This window comes from Carassius auratus, unplaced genomic scaffold (assembly GCF_003368295.1).
Source record: "Carassius auratus strain Wakin unplaced genomic scaffold, ASM336829v1 scaf_tig00214021, whole genome shotgun sequence".
Classification (NCBI taxonomy): Eukaryota; Metazoa; Chordata; class Actinopteri; order Cypriniformes; family Cyprinidae; genus Carassius; species Carassius auratus.
In genome coordinates, this window is record NW_020527496.1 from 945,718 (window position 1) to 970,375 (window position 24,658).

The 24,658-nt window shown below is 37.5% G+C and overlaps 1 protein-coding gene across 2 annotated transcripts in view; it reads right to left on the bottom strand.

Moving 5' to 3' along the window:
* LOC113090821 (atrial natriuretic peptide receptor 1-like) overlaps window positions 1–23,241 on the bottom strand; it is a 103,245-nt gene extending 80,004 nt beyond the window's left edge. The window contains exons 1-2 of one of the 2 annotated variants that reach the window (XM_026256427.1): window positions 22,619–23,241; window positions 21,208–21,984 (exon numbers count right to left, since the gene is read on the bottom strand). In XM_026256427.1, the coding sequence (XP_026112212.1) occupies window positions 21,208–21,955 (748 nt within the window). In that variant the 5' untranslated portion in view covers window positions 21,956–21,984; window positions 22,619–23,241. Of the gene's footprint in view, window positions 1–21,207; window positions 21,985–22,618 lie in introns of those variants that run through there. The other variant, XM_026256428.1, reaches the window with a different exon arrangement.
* Window positions 23,242–24,658: the final 1,417 nt, after the last annotated feature.

Genomic DNA, 24,658 nt, shown 5'->3' on the forward strand with positions numbered 1-24,658 from the left:
AATACCTCAGACGACTAGCCAGAGGTAAAATGATGGAATCAGGTACGTCATTCTCTGTTTATGGCCCCTGTGAGATCTTGCATCAAAAAACCTTACCAAGAACAAAAAACCCAAAGATACGAATCCAAAGGCAATATTTTACATCAAGCACTCTCCTCCCCTTACAATAATTATGTTCCCAGGCTATAAACAAGTTTTTTATGCCATCTCTGCTAACCAAATCTTGTATTTATAAGTCAGTGTTGACAGATGAATGTTTGGGGGAGTACTGTCAGGGTCGTTTTAAAAGGCTCCTTTTATAGAGGAACTTTACCAGTCTGAGCTCCAACGTAATCACAATAGGGCCTTTCGCATTGCTTTAGTTCCACAACTAAATGTACAGTACTAAAAAGTACTGGGACGATTTTGTGGGAACTATTTCCCAGTACCATTTTAAAGATTTGCATTCGCACCGACCATGTGTACTAGGACATGACGTAAGCCGGTTGACAATGATGTCATTTGTGCGCGGCGTTCAACAACGTTGACAAAGAAGAACAACTTGAACAACAGGAGGATGGAGGACGCTGTGGTCGGAGCTGTGTTTTTGTTGTGTCTCGTGGGTTTTACAATAAAGGACATGGAATGTCGACGTATACGTAAAGCGATTGAGGATTGTTCCAGTCAGGGTTATTGTAGTTAACTAAAAACCTAAAAGGTACATCTTTGTACCTTATTTACACATAATTGGTACATCATAGTACTTTAAAGGTAGACATTAGTACTTAAAAAATTACATATTATAATCTTTCTAAAGTGTACATATTAGTTAGAGCTAGTTTACTTATAGCTTACATTTAGTAGTTCAAGTTGTGTTCATTTGTGAAGATTATCATAATGAACAAAACATTAAAGAATCATACTTAAAGTGGTCACAGAGCTTATTTTTCTGCAATAATCCAAAAGCCGATTACTTGTTGAGAAAACCAGGGAGATGCTAACAGATATACGTCATCACTGTAGCACTCTATTGGAAGCCACAAAAAAAAAAAAAAAAAAAAAAAACTCTTCTTTTGAACTGCACGTTGTCGCAATCTTTCAATATGCAGAACAATACATCACGTAATAAATAACAATTCAGCTTGTTTTTCCCCAAACTCTGTCCACATTTATCTCAAACTGATGCTTCTCATCCCTCACTAGCTGAGATGTCCATTTTCATATACTTAATAAAGTCTGTGTCAGATCCTGATTATAGAGAATGCTCTGTGACAAGCGTGCCCAGGCATCTAGGGGATATATTTAACCAGTTGTTAAGAACGTGAGCGTGGAGTGTCAGTATTACTGTTAGAGAGCATATTTATTCTGCCTTTGTCACTCTCCTCTGCTGTCTGGCACTTCCTCACAGACTTTAAGGTGCTTGATGCTCTAATACCCTGGGAATATCATTCATTATTACCTGTGATGAATAGTCTAGTGTCAGAATGTCAAATTAATGATCCACAAAGATATTCACCGGAAAAGCCTAAAGCTTTCAGAGAAAACAGAAACTCTGTTAATTAAACCTACAAGGTGGGTGGCTGAGCAATGTTTGACTAGCATGCTACATACATCATTAGTATGGCCTCACATACAAGCTCACATACATACATGGATTTTAATTCAAGCTTTCCATTAAATACATAAATAGCCTAAATGCTATAGCAGAAAATGTCCAAATAATTTTAACTGTGGTCTATAACAGCTTCTTTAATAGGGATTCTTTAACAATGCATCCGTACTACATTAGTTTTTTTATTTATTGGCTATTGTGGACACTCTGTTTCTGTATTTTTACATTTAGATTTAGATTTGCCGCTACATATAACGCTCTCTTTAAGTTAATCACTAAAAACACTAATAAGTTAATGACACTGTTAAATGCTATCTTTAGCAAGTGAAAATGTATATTCATTTTTCACATTACACTCTCTGAAAAAGACATACAAAAGCTGTCACTGGAACGGTCCCCTTTCAAAAGGTACACCTTTGTACTTACCCCTAAAAAGTGCATTTTTGTACCAGATTTGTAACTAAAGTTGAAAATTAGTACCTAAATTATTGCTTTTTGAAAAGGTGCCATAAAGGGTTAGTGCATCCAAAAATGAATATTATGTCATTAATGACTCACCCTCATGTCGTTCCAAACCGGTAAGACTTTCGGAACACAGTTTAAGATATTTTAGATTTAGTCTGAGAGCTCTCAGTCCCTCCATTGAAGCTGTGTGTACGGTATACTGTCCATGTCCAGAAAGGTAAGAAAAACATCATCAAAGTAGTCATCAAACAACATCAAAGTAATGTGACATCAGAGGGTCGGTTAGAATAAGTTAGAACAAAAATTATGACTTTATTCAGCATCTCTTTTGGGTCTGTTGTGAGCACGACTACTGTGACAGTTGAACACACTCACAACAGACCCGGTGTCCTGACATTTTATCCTACCCTGTCAGATTTTCCTACCCGGGTTTACTGCGCACACGCACATCAATATTGCGTCCTTTGTCTCATGCTTAACAACGATATTTAATGTATCTGCATTACTGTAAGGGTAGGTTTAGGGTTGGGGTAGGTGTAGACTTTAATAAAAACGCAATCTAATTGGTAGAAAATAATATTAATTGTTGGTTTCCTGTAGCTGTATCCCTTCTAGCTACAACCGCGAATATAACACATAATTACTGTATTTGTAGTACTTGTAAGGGTATGATTAGGGTTGTGGTAGATGTAGACATTAATAAACCATAATTTTACAGTAGCATTTTTCGTTGTGGTATTGTACTACCCACTGTTTTAGTTGGAGGTAGGAAAATCTGACAGCGTAGGACAAATCGACAGAACACCGGAAGAGAAGACAATGCTGAATAAATTTTTGTTATTTTTGGACCAAAATGTATTTTCGATGCTCCAACAAATTCTAACTGACCCTCTGATGTCACATGGACTACTTTGATGATGTTTTTTTACCTTTCTGGACATGGATAGTATACCGTACACACAGCTTCAATGGAGGGACTGAGAGCTCTCGGACTAAATCTAAAATATCTTAAATTGTGTTCTGAAGATGATCGGAGGTCTCACTGTTTTAGAACGACATGAGGGTGACATAATTTTCATTTTTGGACCCGGATGAGAGGGGTTACATTGGTGCCGTGACCCGGATGGGAGTGAGGTTTAGGGGGGTGAGTGTAACGGAGGCCAGCGAGTGGTGCTGTGCAGGTAAACCTCACTCCCCGATCTCAAGAGACGCACTAGCGACTGACACTAGTGGCTGTAGCCATTTAGCCTCCTTGTTAGTGCGTCCGCCTCCCATGCCGGAAGACCCGGGTTCGAGCCCCGCTCGGAGCGAGTGCGAGGAGCGTCAGAGAGGACCCGGGTGAGAGGGGTTACACTGGCATCTTAAAGATACATATAAGTACCTAAAATGTATATATTAGTACATAAAACCTACCGTGACACTCCTGTTCCTCATGTACTTACTATAGTAATTACAATAACTACGTAATAACTAGGTACTAACCCTGAACCTAACCCTACCCCATGCAGTTAACTTTTATTACCAGAACTTTCTTAGATGAATACACTGTAAGTACACTATAAGTACATGTTAGTACACGTACTGTAAAATAAAGTGCAACCGCAACTTCTATATATATATTTTTTTTTGAGAGTGTTTCATTGAACAGAAAATGCACTGTTTCAGCCTTGGGTTTTGTCGCACAGTCAAACGTTATGTCAGCTTCAGTTCAGTCACTAAGACAGTTCATCACAAACACTCACACAGGACAGCTTTCAAACAGATGAAGTATTTGTTGCCCACATGAATTTCACTTCAGATTCAGTTTTGTCAGTTTTCACTGCATCAACCAGTATTGATTTGGAAGTGACTTCAGAATAATTCAGTCACAATCAGCCCTCCCTACAACAAAAATCAAGCATCTTCATCACATCTGGATATACTTCACTCTCCGTTCATCTCAATGTGTCTTCATAAGCTAAGCTAAGTTTCCCTTTTATCCTAATACTTAAAAGTTAACAGGTTATTGACAATGTACAGCATTCCAGGGAACAGCATTCCTGATTATAATTGAAATAAGCTTTCTCTGATGTGCTGAGACAAGACAGCATCCAAGGTTAAGATTGGATAGAGAATCAGTATGGGCAAGACAAACACTGATCCATCAGAGTGGGAGGTGTACAGACCAATGTTCCACTTATGGACTGAGGACACAGCCACACAAATTGCATCTGGATCTATTGTTTAGCATTGGCTCATTGAGTTCTGCACACTCGTAAATACTAGGGGTGTGACGAGATCTCGTGGCACGAGATCTGACTGGTCTTGTGAGAAAGTGACGATATCCTTGCACAGACCTTTCAAATATATTTGCATTACACTGGCCCTTTCACCAGTGGTGGTATTTAATATATTTTATGTTCACATCAGGCAAGTGGTTTCATGATAAGCAGGAACATTACGCAGTGTATTCTTTTTATACAGAATTTTTGTAACCGTTTTATGCGGAATGTCACGGATTTGTCAAACTTTGAATGAATGAATGAATCAAAAATAGGTCATTACACTTAAATCAAATCACGATATGTATCTGTAAATATAAAGCCGCAAAAGTCGATTTAAATATGATTCCTGCATGTTCTGCATGTCTCTGTTAACGAACTCATCACAAACAGTAACAGCATACACAATGCCCTAAAGTATATGTGAATTATTTCAAAGAAAGGTTTGTCTATGAATTAATTAGAGAAAAGTCCCTTTTTTATGTGTATTATGTGTCTGTTTTTGAGAGGCTTGAGTGAAGAGTTGCTTTGCACATTCCTGTGGAGCCATAAACCTAGTGTTCTCAGATAGTGTGCCTTTGGTTGCTATGTAACTGATGAACAGTTTCAGTGATTTTTGTCAACCATGTTTTGTCAACTTCTGACTGGTAACCAGTGTTGGGGCTAGTTACTCAAAAAAGTAATATATTACATATTACATATTACTCTCAAAAATAGTAATGCCTTACTTTACTTTATTACTCCCTGGAGAAAGTAACTAGTTATATTACTAGTTATATTACTAGTTACATCTTTTTTTCTTAATTACTCTATGATTGCCTGAGATGCATCAGATGGAGGGAGAACATACAAAGGAGGAGTGTTCTTTAGGGTCTTTATCAGTGGCGGCTCCTGCCAATTCTCTCAGGGGGGACAAATGTTTGCTCTATTAATGAGGATAGGTCACCCATTCAATTGATAAATTAACGGGTAGTTAAAGATGTAAAGGGAACCGAACTACTATAGTATTAATTAAAAATAAACTGACATTAGGAATCAATCTCTTGCACTCCTTATTTTTCTATATCCGTGTTAACACTATTCATCAGCATATGAAGACTAACACTAGGATGTGGTTTTTCCAAAAAATACTTTTTACTTTTCGATTTCAGTTTAATAAGAAATAATTGAAGTCACATAAATCACTGTTTACACAACTCACTTATATTACTGCTCGTCAGTACACCTGTTCTCTAATCAGCGGTTAATTCCATCAGGTGCGTGATTTCACATAGAGCAGCTGTTACTACACAGAGCCGTTATTAACTGAGAAGATGCGCAAATCCAGTTCATTATTTTAAGCGTTTATTGGCACGGTTGTATGAACATATGGTTCACGCACCTGATGGAATAAACCGCTGATTAGAGAACCGGCTTTACTGAGATGCGCATTAACCAGCGGCCGATCGTGATCGGAGCACTCCTACAAAATAATTACTGAATCTCCACCCGTCGAAACTAGCTTTCTGTTGCTGGGAACCTTCCTCTGAAAAAGAGCTTGCCGTTGTTGACGCTTCCATTTTTCCCCATCTGTCTGAGCGTGCCGCTCTGCTGCCGGCTGTCGACCAATCAGTGATGGTAAATGATACCTCGTGCCAAACCCAGACCAATCACTGTTCCATTCACGCCCTCCTTCCCTTCCCTTCTGTTCTCTGTGTTGTGTGCCTTGTGTGTGTGATGAAGGTGCTACTGGCAAATGTAACGCAAGTAACTAGCTTGGGAAAACTGTAATAATATTACCATTTTCAGACGAGTAATGCCTTACACTACTAGTTACTGAAAAAAGTAATATTATTACAGTAACGCGTTACTTTGTAACGCGTTACACCCAACACTGCTGGTAACATATTTGAATTTACACAAGTGAAACCATAGCCGAATACAATGCTTATATCTATTCTGGCCTATATTAAATGTACAGAGATGTTCAAATAGAAATCTTAGCATAGTTAACCCCCTCACACAAAAACATATGCATACACCAGAAAATAAAACCTGGACACAAACTCCACTGGTTCTCTAGTGTTTTGTGAACATGCCAAGGTGCAATATGCAGAAGCATGAACCAAAATGAAAAGCAAGGCCCAAAGGCAAGAATTTCAATGAAGAACATTTAAAGGACTGACAATTGCGTTTACCATCCATATTTAAGCAGGCTGAACATTCTGGTTTAGTCTGAAAGCTGAAAAACGCTGCCTCTGCAGGAAACCTGGCACATCCTTATCTAATGATTCTGTCACATACTGTCTACTATGATATTCCACTATCCTGTGTGTTCAATTCCATGACAGTTGAGCTTAAAAATAAAGATGACAATGGAAATTTGCGGTTGGTGGCAAGTTTGTGTGTAACTGCACTTTTTGAAAAAAAAATTCAATGTTTGCTGTCATTTCTATCTAAAAAGTACTGTTTTACTGTAATTAAATATTCACATCGTTGTCTCCAAGGCTCTTTTATTTTGTTGTTAATCATTAAACTACTATGTTAAGTTTGTCTGAAGTCAGTTTCAGGAGGTATTTTCGTGCACAAATGCTTTCTGCAAAGTCATTGCCTAATAAGGCAGTGAGGCAACAAGTCAGCAGCAACATCTGAGAGACTTCCTTTAAAAAAAAAAAAATATATATATATATATATATATATATATATATATATATATATATATATGTATTCCAATGGCATCAGGTTGAGCAGATGATGACAGCTCCCTTTAATTTATACAATACATGTTTTACCAGATACAAGAGAAGCATGTTTGATACAAAAACATGTCTGAGGAACACCAATGAGTGCATCTGCACCTCAGCATGTGAAGCTGGGATCGTCCTGCTGAAAGGCACCATCCAACCCAAGCCATCATTAGCAGCTGTGTCTAAATGACTGACATGAGCTCAGCGCTCCAGCTGGAAGTGAAAGCCACACAATCTATATGAATTACAGTGCAGAGTGCTGAGATCTGGAAATGTCAGTTCACACTTATCATGCTGTTGAAATCTTGGCGATAAAAGCAACATTGGTTTTGTTTGTTGCGATCATGCTGCAGCTGTCTTGTTACCTCTTGATAGTGAACTGTGTGTGTTTTCTGTGTGGGGACTGAGGCATGTAGATGTATTTCTGTTGTGAGTGGATGGGTGGTACCGTTTGTTTGGACCATGTGTGGGCGTATGGTCTGTGAGTTTTTTTTCCCGACAGCTCTGGTCCATGTTAAATGAAAACTTTCGATTCAGGTGACAGGTGACAGGTCTAGTCACGCCCACTCACCTTTGAGCATTTGGACAGATGCTCCTTGTCGCTATGGAAACAACCTGGTTCCTGTTCAGTGGCGCTCGATCATGGCGGCCAAGGAGATTGTGAAAGTGTTAGTCCAACTGAAGTGCTGTGAAGAGCACAGCTTATCTCTGAGCTAATTCTTAAATAGAAACTCTGGAAGCATCACTAATCTTTATTGAAGCAAGCTCAGTTACTTTTTTAATCTTCCTTTTCTTCAGCTATTTTTAATCTATCGTATGCATGTTATTTATTTATTTGCTGTCTAAAATGTTTTTATATTCTTACCTATTGTATGTTTGAAGGGGTGCTATATAACAATAATAATATTAATTGTCATTAATATTACTGTTATATAATAATGATAATTATAATAGTTTTCTATTTCGAATTATATTGTTTTCCCCGAATGACAAAACAAAAAATAAAAAAAATAAAATAAAAAATGCACAACGCCATTTAATAATCCACCTAACAACAGCTCAGAAAATCCTAGCAACCGCTTAACAATGTAACTGTATCTGTAACTATATACTTTTTCTGTTTCACTAAAACCAGCCATGTTGCCCTGTGGAAATAAGCATTTGTGTCAAGCTCCCGATACCATCATGTGTGACAATGTAAGAAAAACCACATTTGTGAGCGGCATCGGTGCATAATGACAATGACGGGATTGATCTATTTCCACCAGGTGATAAGACCACGACTTCCCTCAGGATACTACTATATGCTGGGTGGGATATTTCTCTTTTTCATTTTCTCTCTTTTGCAGCTTTGGTTTAGTAAACAGCGCTCTGGGGGTAAACACTGACATGAACGGCACAAATTCAGGATGTAATCCAGCTCTTGGACAAAAGCATGCCGTTTGAATTAGCTCGACGCCTACATCTCAGCCAGAGCACTGACGCTCACAATGAGGCTTGCCAGCACCCGCCAGGACCGCTCCAAACCTCCAAGCCCCTGTACTCTGAGCATATGACTCCTTTAAGACCTCAGAAAGCAAAAAAAAGACAACTGTGTACAACAAGGCTTCATCCTTGTGGAAATTCACACTAGTGTCATGAAAGCGGTGCTGTGACTTTGGCATACATAACAGGTGTTATAATGCTGAGAAACTAGGGCTGGGTAACATTTTAAATATTTACAATATATTATTTTGATAACTCCAGCTCCGCCTAGGCAAGTCAATCCCCCTGGCTCCACGTCAGTCCTCTGAACCCTGGAATGCACCTCAGCCCTCCTTCTGGGCTCCACGCTCCCTCAGCTCCACCAGGGTCCCTCGTCCCTCCAGCTCCACCTTGGTTAGTCATCGACCTGTCTCTACCATGGTCTTCCACTCCTGGATGTGCCTCATCCCTCCATCCCTCTGGCTCTGCTGGGTTCCTCCTTCCTTCGAGCTTTGCCTTGGTCCTCAGTCCCACCGGCTCTGCCCCGGTCTGCCAGGCCTTCGTCTCCCTCGGTCCAGCAAGCCTGTGGTTCTACCTTGGCCCTCCAGGCCTCCAGTGTCAATATGGGTCTCCATCTGCTCAGCTCCGCCTTCACCTGTTGCCCCCTGGTTTCATTAGTCAAGTCTCCACTATTGCTCTCCTCCCTCAACTCAAATTCAATCATCTGGCTCATCATCTGGCTCCTTCAGTGAGACCAAGTAAACTATTTCTAGTTACTTCTTAATTTTAGCTTATTTTTGTTTTTATCTATTTCAATATGCTATTAATGTATTTATTGTCTTAAATATTATATTTTTACATATGAAGCACTTTTACTCGCATTTTATATATGAAAGGCACAATATTATAATAATTATAACTACTACTTATAATAAATAATGATTATTAATTATACTTAATTGTCTTAATTTTCACCTAACAATATAACAGAAAAAAAAATTGCACACTACCACCACCACCAATAATAATAATAAATAATTGTAAGTACTGAGTTACACACATTTTTTTATAAAAAGTTATTTTAAATAATTGTTATTATTATTATTAACTTGTCATGTTAACTTAAAATGTTTTCAAATGTATAATATTGAAGTAAAAATATTGCTATTTAAGAAAATATTTCATCTTATTACTGTATGTTGTTAGAAAAATGAATACATATGGGTGTGTATTTATGTACAGTATATATATGCACACATGCACGCACACACAAACACAAACACAGAACACACAGCACGATTTGAGTAAAAATGACAACAATCTCCTGTGTAGCCGTAACATCAGTATTAGTTTCAGTGGACGAGGATAAAGCCGCAGGACATTCGCAAGTATCCTTCTGGAATGTAACCAAATGTCCCAGCTAAACCTGCAAACTGATTGATTGCATGCTCGAAAAGAGAAATGGCAGGATGACAAGGTCAATAAAAGTAACGGGAGTCATACAGGCCAAAATAAAAACACAAAACCACAGCCAAGAAGAACAAAAGTCACAAGGGATTTTTTTCATGTGGAAATACCAATGGGCTGATTCCATTATTTAAACCAGGGACCACTTGTTGATCTTTGCTAAATCACACTTACTGATGCCACAAATAGAGAGCGAGACCCAAAGGCACACAAGACATCAGATTGTCATGAGTTTCTCTTATTGCTGCCACAGCATCCTCTACCCTAGATTCGCTTGTACCCTATGACAAGGCTTGTGAATACTGGCATTCAACCACCCCCTATACATCTTGAGAACAGATTTAAAGCATTAATGAATGCATGTGTCGAATCCCCAAATGTGATTAAACATGGAACGGATCAGCCAGCAGCTAACACCGCTACTAACAGGCGCTCAAGGTCGAGCAGACAGCAGCATACAGCTCAGAGCCGAAACATCAGTAGCAGAAATCCAACAACATTTCTTCCTCTAGCAACCATTTCTGATGTGAAAAAGGAACTTCTGAAAATTCTAATGAAGCACGAGACTGCAAATTGTATCATCATCCAAGTGGGGAAGAATGGTATTTGGAAAAAGCAGTCACAACTCCTTAAGAAGGACTTCAGTGAACTCTTTGAAAACCTCGAAGACTTAAAGTTCAGTCGTTCATCAGTGGACCACTCCAAGGAAGGGGGATCTAATGTGTTTTGTTGTTTGCTTGGGCTGAACACATGGCTACAAAGAATCTGTCGTTTAAAAGGAGTCAATTTCATTTACAACTTCAAGATTGCTAAAGGACAATATCTTTCAGTAGTGTGTGCCAAACTACTCAACCTGAATGGCACACACACACCTGAACAGAGTATGAGTGATGACAGGACTTCATGTCAGCGTCCGAGTCATCATGTGGTTGACACATCCCACAAGTACACTGATAACACAACGGAGCCACAACAAGCCCTGCTCATGGACACCATCCCGGCTGAGCCCTGCCCACAAACAGATTTTGACACATCAGAACATCAGAAGATCTCTCCAGCATCTCCACTTCTAAGCTTCTTACAGAAGACAGATGAACTGGTTTATGCTGGGACCAAACTCTCCCACTCTTTTGCTGCAAGCCCCCAGATATCAACTAAAAAACGGCGGGTCCCCCAACAACCAAAACCTGTGGGCCCAGCTTGTCCTCCTCATCAAGTTAGTAGTGCAAAAATGTTTTGTATAAAATAAAAACTGAGATAAAATCTCTGATTTTTCATCAGCTATTACGCCTTTAAAATATTCAGAACAAGTTTTTAAGGTATTATATATAAACATATACGTAAATAAGCTAGTAAACATGAACATATATATATACACATAATCATAGAAAATGCTTTTTACGGTGAAGACAGACAGACACATGAAGCGCAATTCCCGCAGCCGCGCACGTGCTCACTCTCACCCCATGTTTGCGTCTGACTGCAAATGATGGACAACTATACCCGGGAAAAGAAAACAGTAAAAGAAAAAAGCCCAAGATGAGGCCTCCTGTCACTTTTAGGTACTTTTATAATCCTGTTAAACTTTTTTGGGTTTGATAACATTAAGTTAATAACGTGTTTTAATGTCGGTGATAGTAATATCACCACTGCATCTGCCTTAATATTCTCTTAGTTTCCATGTTGTTCCCTTCCGAAAATTAACCAAGCAAAACATAGTTCTTGTAGCAACGGTAACTATAAATTTAACCATGGTGTTACGTGGAGGGTAAGGAGGAACTCACTTGCAGACAAGGATGATCAAATCCTTGTTTAATATTGACCAAATGTTTAATTAAAATATCCACTTTATCTTTAATTGGTGGCCACCTTTTTGTGATAGAAAAGCTAGCCTTCAACAAAAACATGGACATCACAACCCTTACAAAGGCTAATCCATGGTTTTATTTAAGTTAAATTCTTTTGTGTCATTTCTGAATGCTTGACACTATAAAATCAATCAGAAAACTGTATTAGTAAAATCATAACCATAGGCAACTTTATATCTACAATTGTAATTATTAAAAAATACAATTTAATTACAATTTAGTTATTTACTTTTATTAAAGTTACAGTGGGGATCGAAAGTTTGGGCACCTTTGCAGAATCTGTGAAAATGTGAGTAATTTTCAAAAAATAAGAGAGATCATACTAAATGCATGTTATATTTTATTTAGTACTGTCCTGAGTAAGATATTGTACATAAAAGATATGAACATTTAGTCCACAAGACAAAAAAATTGCTGAAATGATTAAAATAACCCTCTCAAAAGTTTGGGAACCCTTGGTTCTTAGTACTGTGTTCTGTTACCTGATGATCCTCGGCTGTCTTTCTGTTTTGTGATGGTTGTGCATGAGTCCCTTGTTTGTTCTGAACAGTTAAACTAAGCAACGCTATTCAGAAAAATCTTTAAGGTCCTGCAGATTCTTCAGTTTTCCAGCATCTTTGCATATTTGAACCCTTTCCAGTAGTGACTTTATGATTTTGAGATACATCTTATCATACTGAGGACAATTGAGGGACTCAAACACAACTATTTAAAAAGATTCAAACATTCACTGATGCTCCAGAAGGAAACTAGATGCATTAAGAGCTGGGGGGTGAAAACTTTTGAACACGATGAAGATGGCCAAATTTGTCTTATTTTGTTGAAATATAATTTTTTTTCATTTGGTTTTGCCCTTCGTAAGCAACAGAAGATACTTGTATGTTTCCCGGTACACAAATTAAGTACAATTTACAATTTACCTTGATCTTCAAATGAAAAAAAATTATATTTCAACAAAATAAGACAAATTTGGCCATCTTCATCGTGTTCAAAAGTTTTCACCCCCAGCTCTTAATGCATCTTGTTTCCTTCTGGAGCATCAGTGAACGTTTGAATCTTTTTAAATAGTTGTGTTTGAGTCCCTCAATTGTCCTCAGTATGATAAGATGTATCTCAAAATCATAAAGTCACTACTGGAAAGGGTTCAAATATGCAAAGATGCTGGAAAACTGAAGAATCTGCAGGATTTTTCTGAAGAACGCTGCTCAGTTTAACTGTTCAGAACAAACAAGGGACTCATGCACAACCATCACAAAACAGAAAGACAGCCGAGGATCATCAGGTAACAGAACACAGTACTAAGAACCAAGGGTTCCTAAACTTTTGAGTGGGTTATTTTAATAATTTCAGCTATTTTTTTGTCTTGTGGACTAAATGTTAATATATTTTATGTACAATATCTTACTCAGGACAGTACTAAATAAAAAATAACATGCATTTAGTATGATCTCTCTTATTTTTTGAAAATTACTCATATTTTCACAGATTCTGCAAGGGGTGCCAAAACTTTCGAGCCCCACTGTATATTCTGACCCCTATAGTAGGTGTTTTTTTATCTTTATTTTGTACCATGATACAATTCTGCTTATGGCACCCATTTGGCCAGCAGCGGCCCTGGTGACGAGCGACGACGACATGGCTAAACAAGACACATTTAGCATTTGCATTCAACAAAAATTATTCAACAAGTGTATTTTGTCAAGTTATTATGACATTTAACCACTGTCTGAGATTTGTGAAGCACTTTTTTTACTGAAATGTTTATCAGTAATAATCTCAGTAATAATGTGATGCATAATAATGGCCTGTTATGCATCAAACTAATATTGCTGTTGAGAACAAAATGGAATACCATCAAGTTAGCTTTTTTAAACATTTGTTCACTAAAAAATAAATAATTTCTAATTAATGATTTAATAACCACATAACAACCGGGATTTTGTGTGTCTAATTGAAACATGGCTAGAAAACAGCTGCAGTGCAACGAAGCAGCCCCTCCTAACTTTCCTTTCATGAGTGTCTGCAGGACTGTTAGGAGAGGTGGAGGTGTAGCTGCTTTTTTTTAAAGATGTCTATCAATGCAAGCAAGTGTCATTTGATCAGTATTTGTCCTTTGAATATCTAGGGATTGTGTTGAGAGGTGCTCCACACATTCTGTTTATCATTATTTACAGGCCTCCAAAATACTCCCCAGCCTTTGTTGAAGAGTTCACAGAAAGGCTGTCAATGATTTCCTCAGACTTTGACTGTTTTGCTACTGCTGGGGATTTTAATATTCACCTAGATAATGCAGAAAACAAAACTACAAAAGAAATGATAACTGTTTTAAACACTTTTGACCTGATTCAGCATGTGCATGAACCCACACACAATCGTGGACATACTCTAGATTTAATCATCAGTAGAGGTCATTGTAATTAAGAACGTAGGACATAAAGATCTGATCACTTTTGTATTTCCTTTGATATACTGAGTTATTTTCTGTTCATTGTCAGTTCATTCAATACACACAGTTAACAATCTAGCTTCTGAGTAAGTTACACTGTAAAAAATAAGTGTAATTTTAACTGTAAAATTTTGTAAAAACGCTACGGAAAAAAACTGATAATAGGTTAACAGTAAGTTCCCGTACTATATACAGGGAAAAACTGTAAAAGATCTAACAAAGCATTTAATGTAAATTTACAGTAAAATTCTGTTAATTATACAGCTTTTAGAAGTAAAAAAAGAACAAATCAATGTATAATTTACAGTCTAAAACTGTAAAATGATATTCCCATAATTCCCTGCGTGACACTCCACGTTTGAAAGTATTTTGTTTAAATAATCATGTTTTTAAATAGTTCTTGTTATCAGTTATGTACATTTGAGCTTTATGTTACATCTTCTGTTGCTTAATGAAAGTTTTTTGCATTATTTAAGTATCACGTGTGTTACCATGATGGTGTTTTGTGTTTCCATAAATGTGCACCTTCTATATGTTAATATATACTTCTGCTTGTGGTGAAGCTACTTGTGATGAGCTTTGATACTTCATGTGGCTTTCTCTTATACAGTACCATCTTTATTATTATGGTGGTTGTCAGTATTTTCAAGGTACAAAACAGATTTAATTTTGTGTGTTGTTGAATTTACTGGTTTATATTCACATTTTCTTGTTTGTAAATTACAGCTTTATATTGTAAAATTAACAGTTTTTGACGTAAATGTGTTTACAGTTTTCTGTATTTTTACAAAATTATTCTGGCAACCACAGCTGCCAAAAAGTTTTTGTAAAAACAACAAGAAATTTTTTACAGTGTATTAATCCATGAATAGCGGGGTCAGTAAATTTTTTTGCAGTGGACCACACAAACATATGTGTTTGGTTGTGTTGGCCGCGAGTTGAAAAATGTTGGGAACCACTGGTGTAGGGCATATTTCCAACATGATGGAAGAATTCAACAGATTTGAATTCTGAACTGCCGCAATACATACCTGATGCAACATAATAAATACACGCCACTACGTATCTATATCCACATAGTAAAAACGTGACAGGGTTCACAAATTGAACCAGTGTTTAAACACATGTCAGTGGACATTTCTCTTTGAAACTGTGGCGAAATGTGCAGTAAGCTATGCAAAAATGGTGTTGCAAGAAAAGTGCACAGAGGTACGTATTTTTATGACACCAGGTTGTATTTGATAGACTTAACTCTATTTTATGTATAATGCAAAAAAATAAATAAATATATATATATATATACAGTACAGACCAAAAGTTTGGACACACCTTCTCATTCAAAGAGTTTTCTTTATTTTCATGACTATGAAAATTGTGGAGTCACACTGAAGGCATCAAGGGCTATTTGACCAAGAAGGAGAGTGATGGATCACAGTCACCGGACCTGAACCCAATCGAGATGGTTTAGGGGTGAGCTGGACCGCAGACAGAAGGCAAAAGGGCCAACAAGTGCTAAGCATCTCTCGGGGAACTCCTTCAAGACTGTTGGAAGACCATTCCAGGTACCTCTTTAAGCTCATCAAGAGAATGCCAAGAGTGTGCAAAGCAGTAATCAAAGCAAAAGAAGAACCTAGAATATGACATATTTTCAGTTGTTTCACACTTTTTTGTTATGTATACAATTCCACATGTGTTAATTCATAGTTTTGATGCCTTCAGTGTGAATCTACAATTTTCATAGTCATGAAAATAAAGAAAACTCTTTGAATGAGAGGGTGTGTCCAAACGTTTGGTCTTTACTGTATATATAATTAAATGTTAGTATTTAATCAAAATTTCATATACTGTAAGTCCCCATTCCTCACCAATACTCTAATACAATGATAGTAATAGGTAATTTATTACTTTAAATAAAGATATATTTATACGTTTAGTGGTAGAGCATTGCATTAGCAATGCAAAATGTTGTGGGTTCAATTCCCAGGGAACAACACACACACTGATAAAAAAAAATATATATATATAAGAATGTGTAGCCTGAATGCACTGTAAGTCACTTTGAATAAAAGCGTCTGCCAAATGTAAATTTAGATGTTACCATTTGCAGGTTACCATTTTTTCAGTGTGTATAAGGTTTTATGAGCAGGATCCTTTTATTTCAAAAACAACAAAAAGCGTATTATTTTCATGATACTCTATATAGCCTAAACAATGAGTTGTTTATGCAAGCTGAGCTGAACATAGAAAATGTGTGTGTGATTGTGTCCGAAATGCCGGTATACATGCATTTGTGTGTGTGACTCTGAGATCAAGGAATGGAGAGCCTTATTAAAAAGATGCCATGTTCTGGTGGACATCTAACAAGCCTCTCCTCCAGTGTCTGAACCCATTAAATTGCCTGCACAGCAGCTGAAGATTTAGACCCTGTCTGACCATAGAGTGCACCAGCTGAAGACCGTTCACTCCTACACTTCTTTCATCACTCTGGAAAGACAGCAATTACTCACACAGATAGGAAGTCAATATTCAGACAACCTGCGGTTATTTTTTGGGTACATGCTGCAAAATAGGAAAAGCATTCACTGCATTTACAGGCACTCGGGTGAGACATGCTGTCTAGAGAAACGTAAACGCAGCTATGACTGCATCTATATTTGCATACTATCCATCCTAAATAGTACACACAATCAGAATTATTGAAGATCATAGCATAGAACTACAGAAATAATAGACATCTTGTTTTCTGTGGCTAATCAACTTCAGAATGTGTTTCCACAACTGATTTTTTATTTATTGTAATTTTATTAAATGTTTATAGTTTTAAAGATTCATCTATATTTTATTTAAATTTAGTGTTTGATAAATTTGTTAAATTCTGTATATACTGTATGTTCTGTATTTTCCCTGCGTGATGAAGGGCCCGGGTAGCTACAGTAAATATTACATGTATAATAATGGGTTTATGTGAAGATTGTTTTAAGTTCACATAAATTGGAAGTTATTTTAAGTAGTCTACTATATGTTCAAATTGACAGCTCTCAATTAAACTCACAGAGACATCAGTAGTATTACTATCAGTAGTAAATACTGGCCTTCAGTCAGAAAATGGAAGATTGCATTAAACAAATATTACAAATATACTGTCTTTATGTTGTTTGTACATAATTTGAAGATTGAATGTGAAATTATTGCAATATAAAAGTATTTTTTTAAACTGTATTGTTAGGTGGGATTAATTGTGGTTAACTGCACAATTAATTTCAGAAAAAAATGTGTGATAAATTTTTTTGGACAGCACTAATATATAAAGGAATTAATGTACCAAAATTCAGACTTAATTTCTCATAATTTTGAGTTTATATCTCACAAATAACATCATCAACATACACACACAGGAACATCATTCAGAATTTATTTCTTGAAATTCTGAGTTTATAACGTAATTCTGAATATATATTTCGCACAGTGTGAATTTCGCAATACCACTTTACGACCTCCAATTCTGACTTGAATTCTCGCAGTGTTAAGGTGTGAAGTCACACTGTGTGATATAAAGTGAAAATTGGGTTATAAAGCCACGATTCAGAGGAAAAAGTCAAAATTGCCACACAAACTCACAGCTGCAAGGAGAAAAGTCTGTACTGCGAGATGTTAACTCAAAATTGTGAGATTTATAAGTATGGAATTATGAGAAATAAAGATAGAATTGTGGGATAATTGAGATATAGTCACAGTTATCACATTAGGCCAGACTGATCTGGTCTGATTAATAATTCATGCATATTCATATTCATATAAAAATTTACATTTTAATTTGTTGTGTAAATGTACCTTTGAATGATAGAAATACGTACAACATATCCTACCGATGCACTGCATATGCCGCCCTTAGGAATGCTGTATACACATCACTTATCCATAATGTTTTTCCAATGTGTGCAATTCAAAAAAATAACTATTAACAATAACTAAAAATTCTTATGGATTGATTCAGAATCACGATGCATCAGTGAATCAATTTTCCTCCATTAACTACAGCAGAATAAGAACAAGAGGACAAACAGAGAGAGATGCTTGCACTCATCACTCATCACTATTCTCTCATCTCTTTAACTCTCTACATCTATCAATCTCCACCTGTCTGCCAGTTCTTTTTATTCGGTCCCTGAAGAGGAGACGACCTTGACTCTTATGTCTCTTGGTGTGTGAGGCCAACAATGAGCCAGTAATTTTCTCTAAATTATTCTGTATGTACTCTTTCCCCTCTCGACATTTCAGTATATCTCTGTCTCTCCCATTGTGTCTCTCTCCAATTTTCATATTCTCAGGATTTTATTACCCGTTCAAACTATTATGAAATGATCAAATGTTTGTCTCGGACCCTAAGAATAGAGAGTGCCATTGCATCTCTTCTGAGTGAATTGTTTCTAGAGCTATGCTTGTGTGCACTGATTTCTTAGCCTCAGGCAGACGAGCTCGAGGGGCTTCTGCTTCCTGTTTCTGTTCACCTGTGCAGGACCTGCGGCAGCTCACAGACAGACTGAGTGATAAATCTGCACTTTAGGCTCTAGTTATAAAGCTGTCAGTCACATTTCTGTCAATATTTGCATTAGCAGTCGAGTTTAATGTTCTTCTTCTTTTGTTATCTAAGTACATATTGTTATAGGATGTTAAAGGTGTACTTTTAAGGGATGCACCGATCCGATACTCAGTATCTGTACCGGCTCCGATACTGCATTTTTCTGTATGATTGGGTATCAGTCAGCCAAGATCGATCCAAATCCAATATTGTGCTTTTACGATTCTGTGTTATTATTAATCCCCACGAAAGACACAAAAACATTATAAAGCACCATAAAGTTTATCTTGCTGGAATTTAGTGCTGTTTCTAAATCATGTCTGTTAGATCACAGCACTGGAGTAGAGAGCACTATACACGCACAGGAACTGAAATCTGTTGAAAGAAAAGACTTTATCATAGATATAATACACTACGCCTCAATATTTCTTCCCTTTGCGCTTTTAACTTTTCTTTGCCATGTTGCTTCAAGCATCATTCTGCAGACAGGATGCGCATAAGAGCTTTGTGTCGCTCTGTATTGGAGCCTTTACTATTGTAATACTTGTTCTGTCCTATCTATCATATGTAGCTGCCTCATTACAGTGCTATAGATTTTAAAGAAATGTCTTTTAATTTTATTTATATATACATTTATTTACTTCTATTCATGAATGCATTTAACAAAACAATTTAGTTCAGTTTAGTTTCAGATTTAATCCTACACTTATTCACTTTTATTTGTTCCCCACTATATGCTCATAAGGTGTGTTTGAATTTGACTAAGAAAACTGTCAAATTCAAGCATTTATGTGCTTAAATTCTCACATTTCTTCAGGTCTGCACCACCCCTTCCAATCCTATTGAAATGTCATTCAGATCGATTGATTGAGGTTTTTACAAAAATTAATTTTCAGCCCAATTGAACCCTCAATCCCATTACTAATGAATAATTTGGTTGCATGTAAACTAGCTAATGTTTGAGACTGACAACTATATTCAATTTTTATACTAAGGTGTGACTCAAATAGTATCGTATAATGGTGACAAGAATGGATCAAATAACGTCTGCATAGACAGGCATCAGAGACAATGCTCTTCTCTAACTCATGAATAATGCATGTTATCACCGAGAAAGGAAACCATATACTTGTAGCAAATATCCAGACGTATTGTATCTCCACGGATTTGATTCTTAATCTCAACTGTTTGGCATTTCAAAATACTGGTTCCAACCCTTTCCAATCTCCCCAGCCTCACAATACTTTACATTTTTCATAACCACAGAGAGGTTTATAGCACTTATAGCATTATGTAACATGTACTGCATATCAATGATGTGTTGACAGCAGTCATACAGCACATATCAACTGAACTTCCTCTCAAAAATCTCTCTCTCTCTTAAAAAAAAAGTAAAAACAACTGTGACTTTATGTTTCAAATAGTGAGTCTTATTATGATTCAAGTCTCTTTCATAATCGAACACAACCATATACCCTTGTGAAAAAACACTTTATCACACTTTTAAAAAGAGTGCTTATTATGGAAACAACTTTAAAAAGAATAAACTGAATGCAATGTTTTCCGCATGTTATAAATTAAAACGTATTATAGTTTAAATTCATTTAAATGCGATTAAGTAAACGTACTAGTGTTTCTGACCCACCAAAGCAGGACTTTCATAATTACTTCTATTGTGTTTTTTAGATTACTTCTAAAAAATAATAACACATATTTTGTAACGATGACATAGTAATTTAGTAGTAAAATGTATTTACTATAAATTTAATATCAAACAACACACTAACAGTTAACACACTACAGAATTATAATCAAGTACTTTACCTTTTGCGTTAGTATGTTAGTCGACATCAAAATAATTTGACTTTAAAGCACAATGAACGATTTTTAAAACAATTATTTAAAATGTGCTTTAAAATTAAACTTTTAATTTGACATTATTACAAAGTGCATGAAATTGAACTCTCTTAAAGTAGCCTTTTACTTCTTTAATACGATATTCTCTGATTTAATCTTTTAAATATATATATATATTTTTTTTTTAAGTTTCAAACACTCCTATTGTGCATTCAGTAAAATTAAGCGCAGCTCTTTTTCGCAGGGATATTTATCACTCCGAATGCAACTGTATTACGCTGCTGAATGAACAGAGTTACAGGGCTACAATAAATGACAACAAGAAACAAGTCCAACCCTAAAACAATGAGACAAGCTTCTTCAAACCTATGTCAGCCAGATAATGTGAGCAAGGGCTTTTACATTTGACAAATGTGGCATTTAACATCATCCTTCTATTCCTACTTGACCTCTCTTCCCCACTCCAATGCATGTTACACTTACCACGGGCTTTCTGGCTGATGTCCTGGAGAAGCACTTCATAACGGACGGGTTCATCATCCTCATTAAACACCAAGTCATCTGCTGTGATGTTGTCCTCGCGCATCTGTGTGTACGGCCCCTCCACGGCAAAGTAGCACGGCCGGTCGTCTTTCTTATTATCGCTAAACATGAGCATGGCGTGTTTGTTCCAACCGAAATGCCGGTGCATCCTGACCACAAACTCGCCCAGCTTTTTGTGCGTTGGGCCGATGTTGGTGATGGACGAGTACAAATTGAAACCCAGTGCTCTCGCCCCACCTGTGATCATCGGAACCTCCCAATGTGTGGTGAAACGGGCCACAGGTGAGGACGAGTAGTCACAACCCGGCCCGATGAAAGCCCAGGGGTTATATGAGAACTTCAGGTCCACGGCCACGAGAGGAGCCACTGAATCCGAACACACTCCTTCCTTGTTTTCGCTGCTGTTGAAGACCAGTTGTAGATGGTAACCTGGCAGCAGGTTGGGGTCCGAGTTCACCTTGTCCAGGGCCCAGTGCAAGGCAGGGGCAACCCGGGGCCATGCCCAGGGGTACTCAGTGTTGTGTAGAGGAAGGATGACTGCCAGGGTGATGTTCTGTTGAGGCGGATGGGGACTGAGGGACTGAGGCTGGTTTTGAGTGAGGGGCTCCAGTTCAACCACTCCAAATGACACACCGCTCAGCAGAACTAGAAGAGCGAGCCTCAGCGGCCCAATCTGGAACACTTTCATTCTCAAAATGGATGGGAAGGACTAAGACTCTGAAAACATTAAAACAGAGACCCACTTCAGACATACTTCTAGCAAAACTGAAAATGCAAATCATTCAAAAAATTACTGTTGACAGAAACTAACTAAAAATGTCAAACAATATAAACAGTATTACAGTTTCTTCAGTGAAGAAGGTGGTTCTCTTGAGAAATGAGTTGCATGATAGTTTATTTGGGGAACCCAAAATGGTTTGTTCCTATATTTTGAGAATAAACGTATCATATAAATATATTCTTCATTACTGCGAAGACTACACTGTATTAGTATACAAATGATTATTTCACAGCAAAAATCTCAATTGCGTTCGCATGACGCGTTCTGGCGTTCAACAACATCTGGACGGTGCGCACGCAACTGAATTAACGGAGTCTTTAAAATGTTAAACTTTATAAAAAACGTTTTAAAAGTTAAACTTTTCACTTTACACACCTTAAAACGCAAAACTGGAGAGAGAGAAAAAAGAAGAAAAAAAACCTTGGACTTCTTAAACGTGACGCAAGCGTCTATAGAGAACAACATTTACCAATGTACGTTAGTTGTATTACTTCAACCTCATATATTAAAACACATTTTTGATATAAAACATAATTTTAAAAAATAAAATTGTTTTTAATAATATTTTACCTCAGATCAGGTCGTCATTTGATGTATAATAATCCCTACGTAATCCTCGCCTTCCTCTGTCAATTAAAATCCGTGTCTCGTGAATGAGTCGCGCATAACTCCTGGTTTCTCGGGGAAAACGCGTCGATTTCTACAGCTCAGACCGACTCATCTAACCTACAGGAGAGAAACTTTAGTATCTTGCCCCTCTCCACAGAAACCAGCATGATTTCTCAAGCTCCTGCTTTCTCCGAATGCGCTGAGGAAACGGGATTCGCGAAGAGGAAATATTTCCCTTTCCTGGTGCGCATGTGAATTTCTTGGAAACTTTGGTAATGAGTATCGAGGCTTCTTTAGTTAAAAATTACTGAACGTGTATCCTCTTCTCCTTGCTGTTTTCCCGACTGCAGAAGATGGGCAAGTCTCAGCGGGTGTGGATTCGTTTCAGTATACGCGCGCGATGGCGCAACAAAAGTGAAGTTTTGCATCTACAAAACTCGAATCTTCATGAGGAAAAACGCAAAGATTTTATAAAATCAAATGAAAGTTGTGGATTTATTGTGAGGCACAGTCTATGTTTGAAGGCTGTTCTTCCAATGAGTGTTGGGTCAGCGACGTGAAGCTCAAGGTGGGAGGAGGAGAGAACTGAGAGGGAACGACACAGTGTGCCAGAGACTAAGAGCAGGCGGGAGAGGAGGAGGAGGAGGAGGAGGAGAGATGTAGAAAGAATGTTTACAGCACTGTAGATATATGGATGGATGGATGGATGGATGGATGGCTAGATAGATAGATAGATAGATAGATAGATAGATAGATAGATAGATAGATAGAGAACGACTGATTGAAAGAGTGATCAAGTTATAGAATTGTCAGTCAAAAGTACAAAAAATAACAGATAGCACAGTCGATCAAAAGAGAATGATCAACAGATAGAATAACAAACTGATAGATAGAGAGATAGATAGATAGATATATAGATAGATAGATAGATAAATAGATAATAGACAAACAGTTGAAACAGTCCAAAAAAAATTCAATCGAACAATCGATAGTGATAAAATTATGACTGACATACAGCAAGCTATAGCTAGATAGCTAGATATAGACAGACACATTGATAAATTCTTAATTTAGACATTTTTTTATATATATATTTCTGTTTTCAAAGTTTACAGTTTATCATTTTTACATTTGCTTACCCCAATATTCAATAAATGGTTACCGCCATATAATTGTATGTTCATATATTGTGTGAGTGTTTGAAATGAATACTGATTGATTGTGACATTTGTTTAGAAATCACGGTTATGCTAGACATATGTTTGTTGTAGCTACAAGATGACTGTACCCTACACAGGATGAGTAGCCGCTTTATTATTGTGTAACAATAACTTGACCTCTTGCATGGGAATACACAGGAAAATCTGTTCGCTGGATAGATGAGAAAGCAGGCCTTGTCGTGTTGTCCCTAACACTGTGTGAGTGTTCGGTGTTTTCGGCGAGGTGAGGTCCCTCTCGACCTCCGGCATTTTAATCACATGCCTTTCTTCCTCCTCATTGTTCTAGCTTTTTCGCCCGCTTCCTCCCAATTAAAACATGCTATTTTTGTATAGTCCTTTACGCTTTTATTGGCTTCTCCGTCCTTTCCCCTGTTCTGTTCTCTTCTCTGTTTGGCCTTCTGCTGGAGCGTCTCATCTTGCGCGTCCTCAGCAGCACTCACCCTGACAAACAATTTCCAGATCAATAAAGCACAGGGAGGACTTCAGCCACTGGCTTCCCGATCACAGAGCGCACCGGGAAATGCATGCTGCGCGCCAGGCCAGCACCTCCCGGTTATGGCTGGTCGTAAATAAGAGGGGAGGGCTGGACAGCTGATAAACTGTGAGCCACTTTCACTTTCCCTGCCTCCAGGAGGGCCGATCTGTTACTTTCAAACTTCTGCCACTGTCCTTGTGACCCAGCCGGCCAAATGCCCTTCCATTCATTCCCTGATTGCCCATGCTGCTTATCCGGACCCCCCTCGCACCTTTGACCTCATCCGGTCAACCACACACACACATA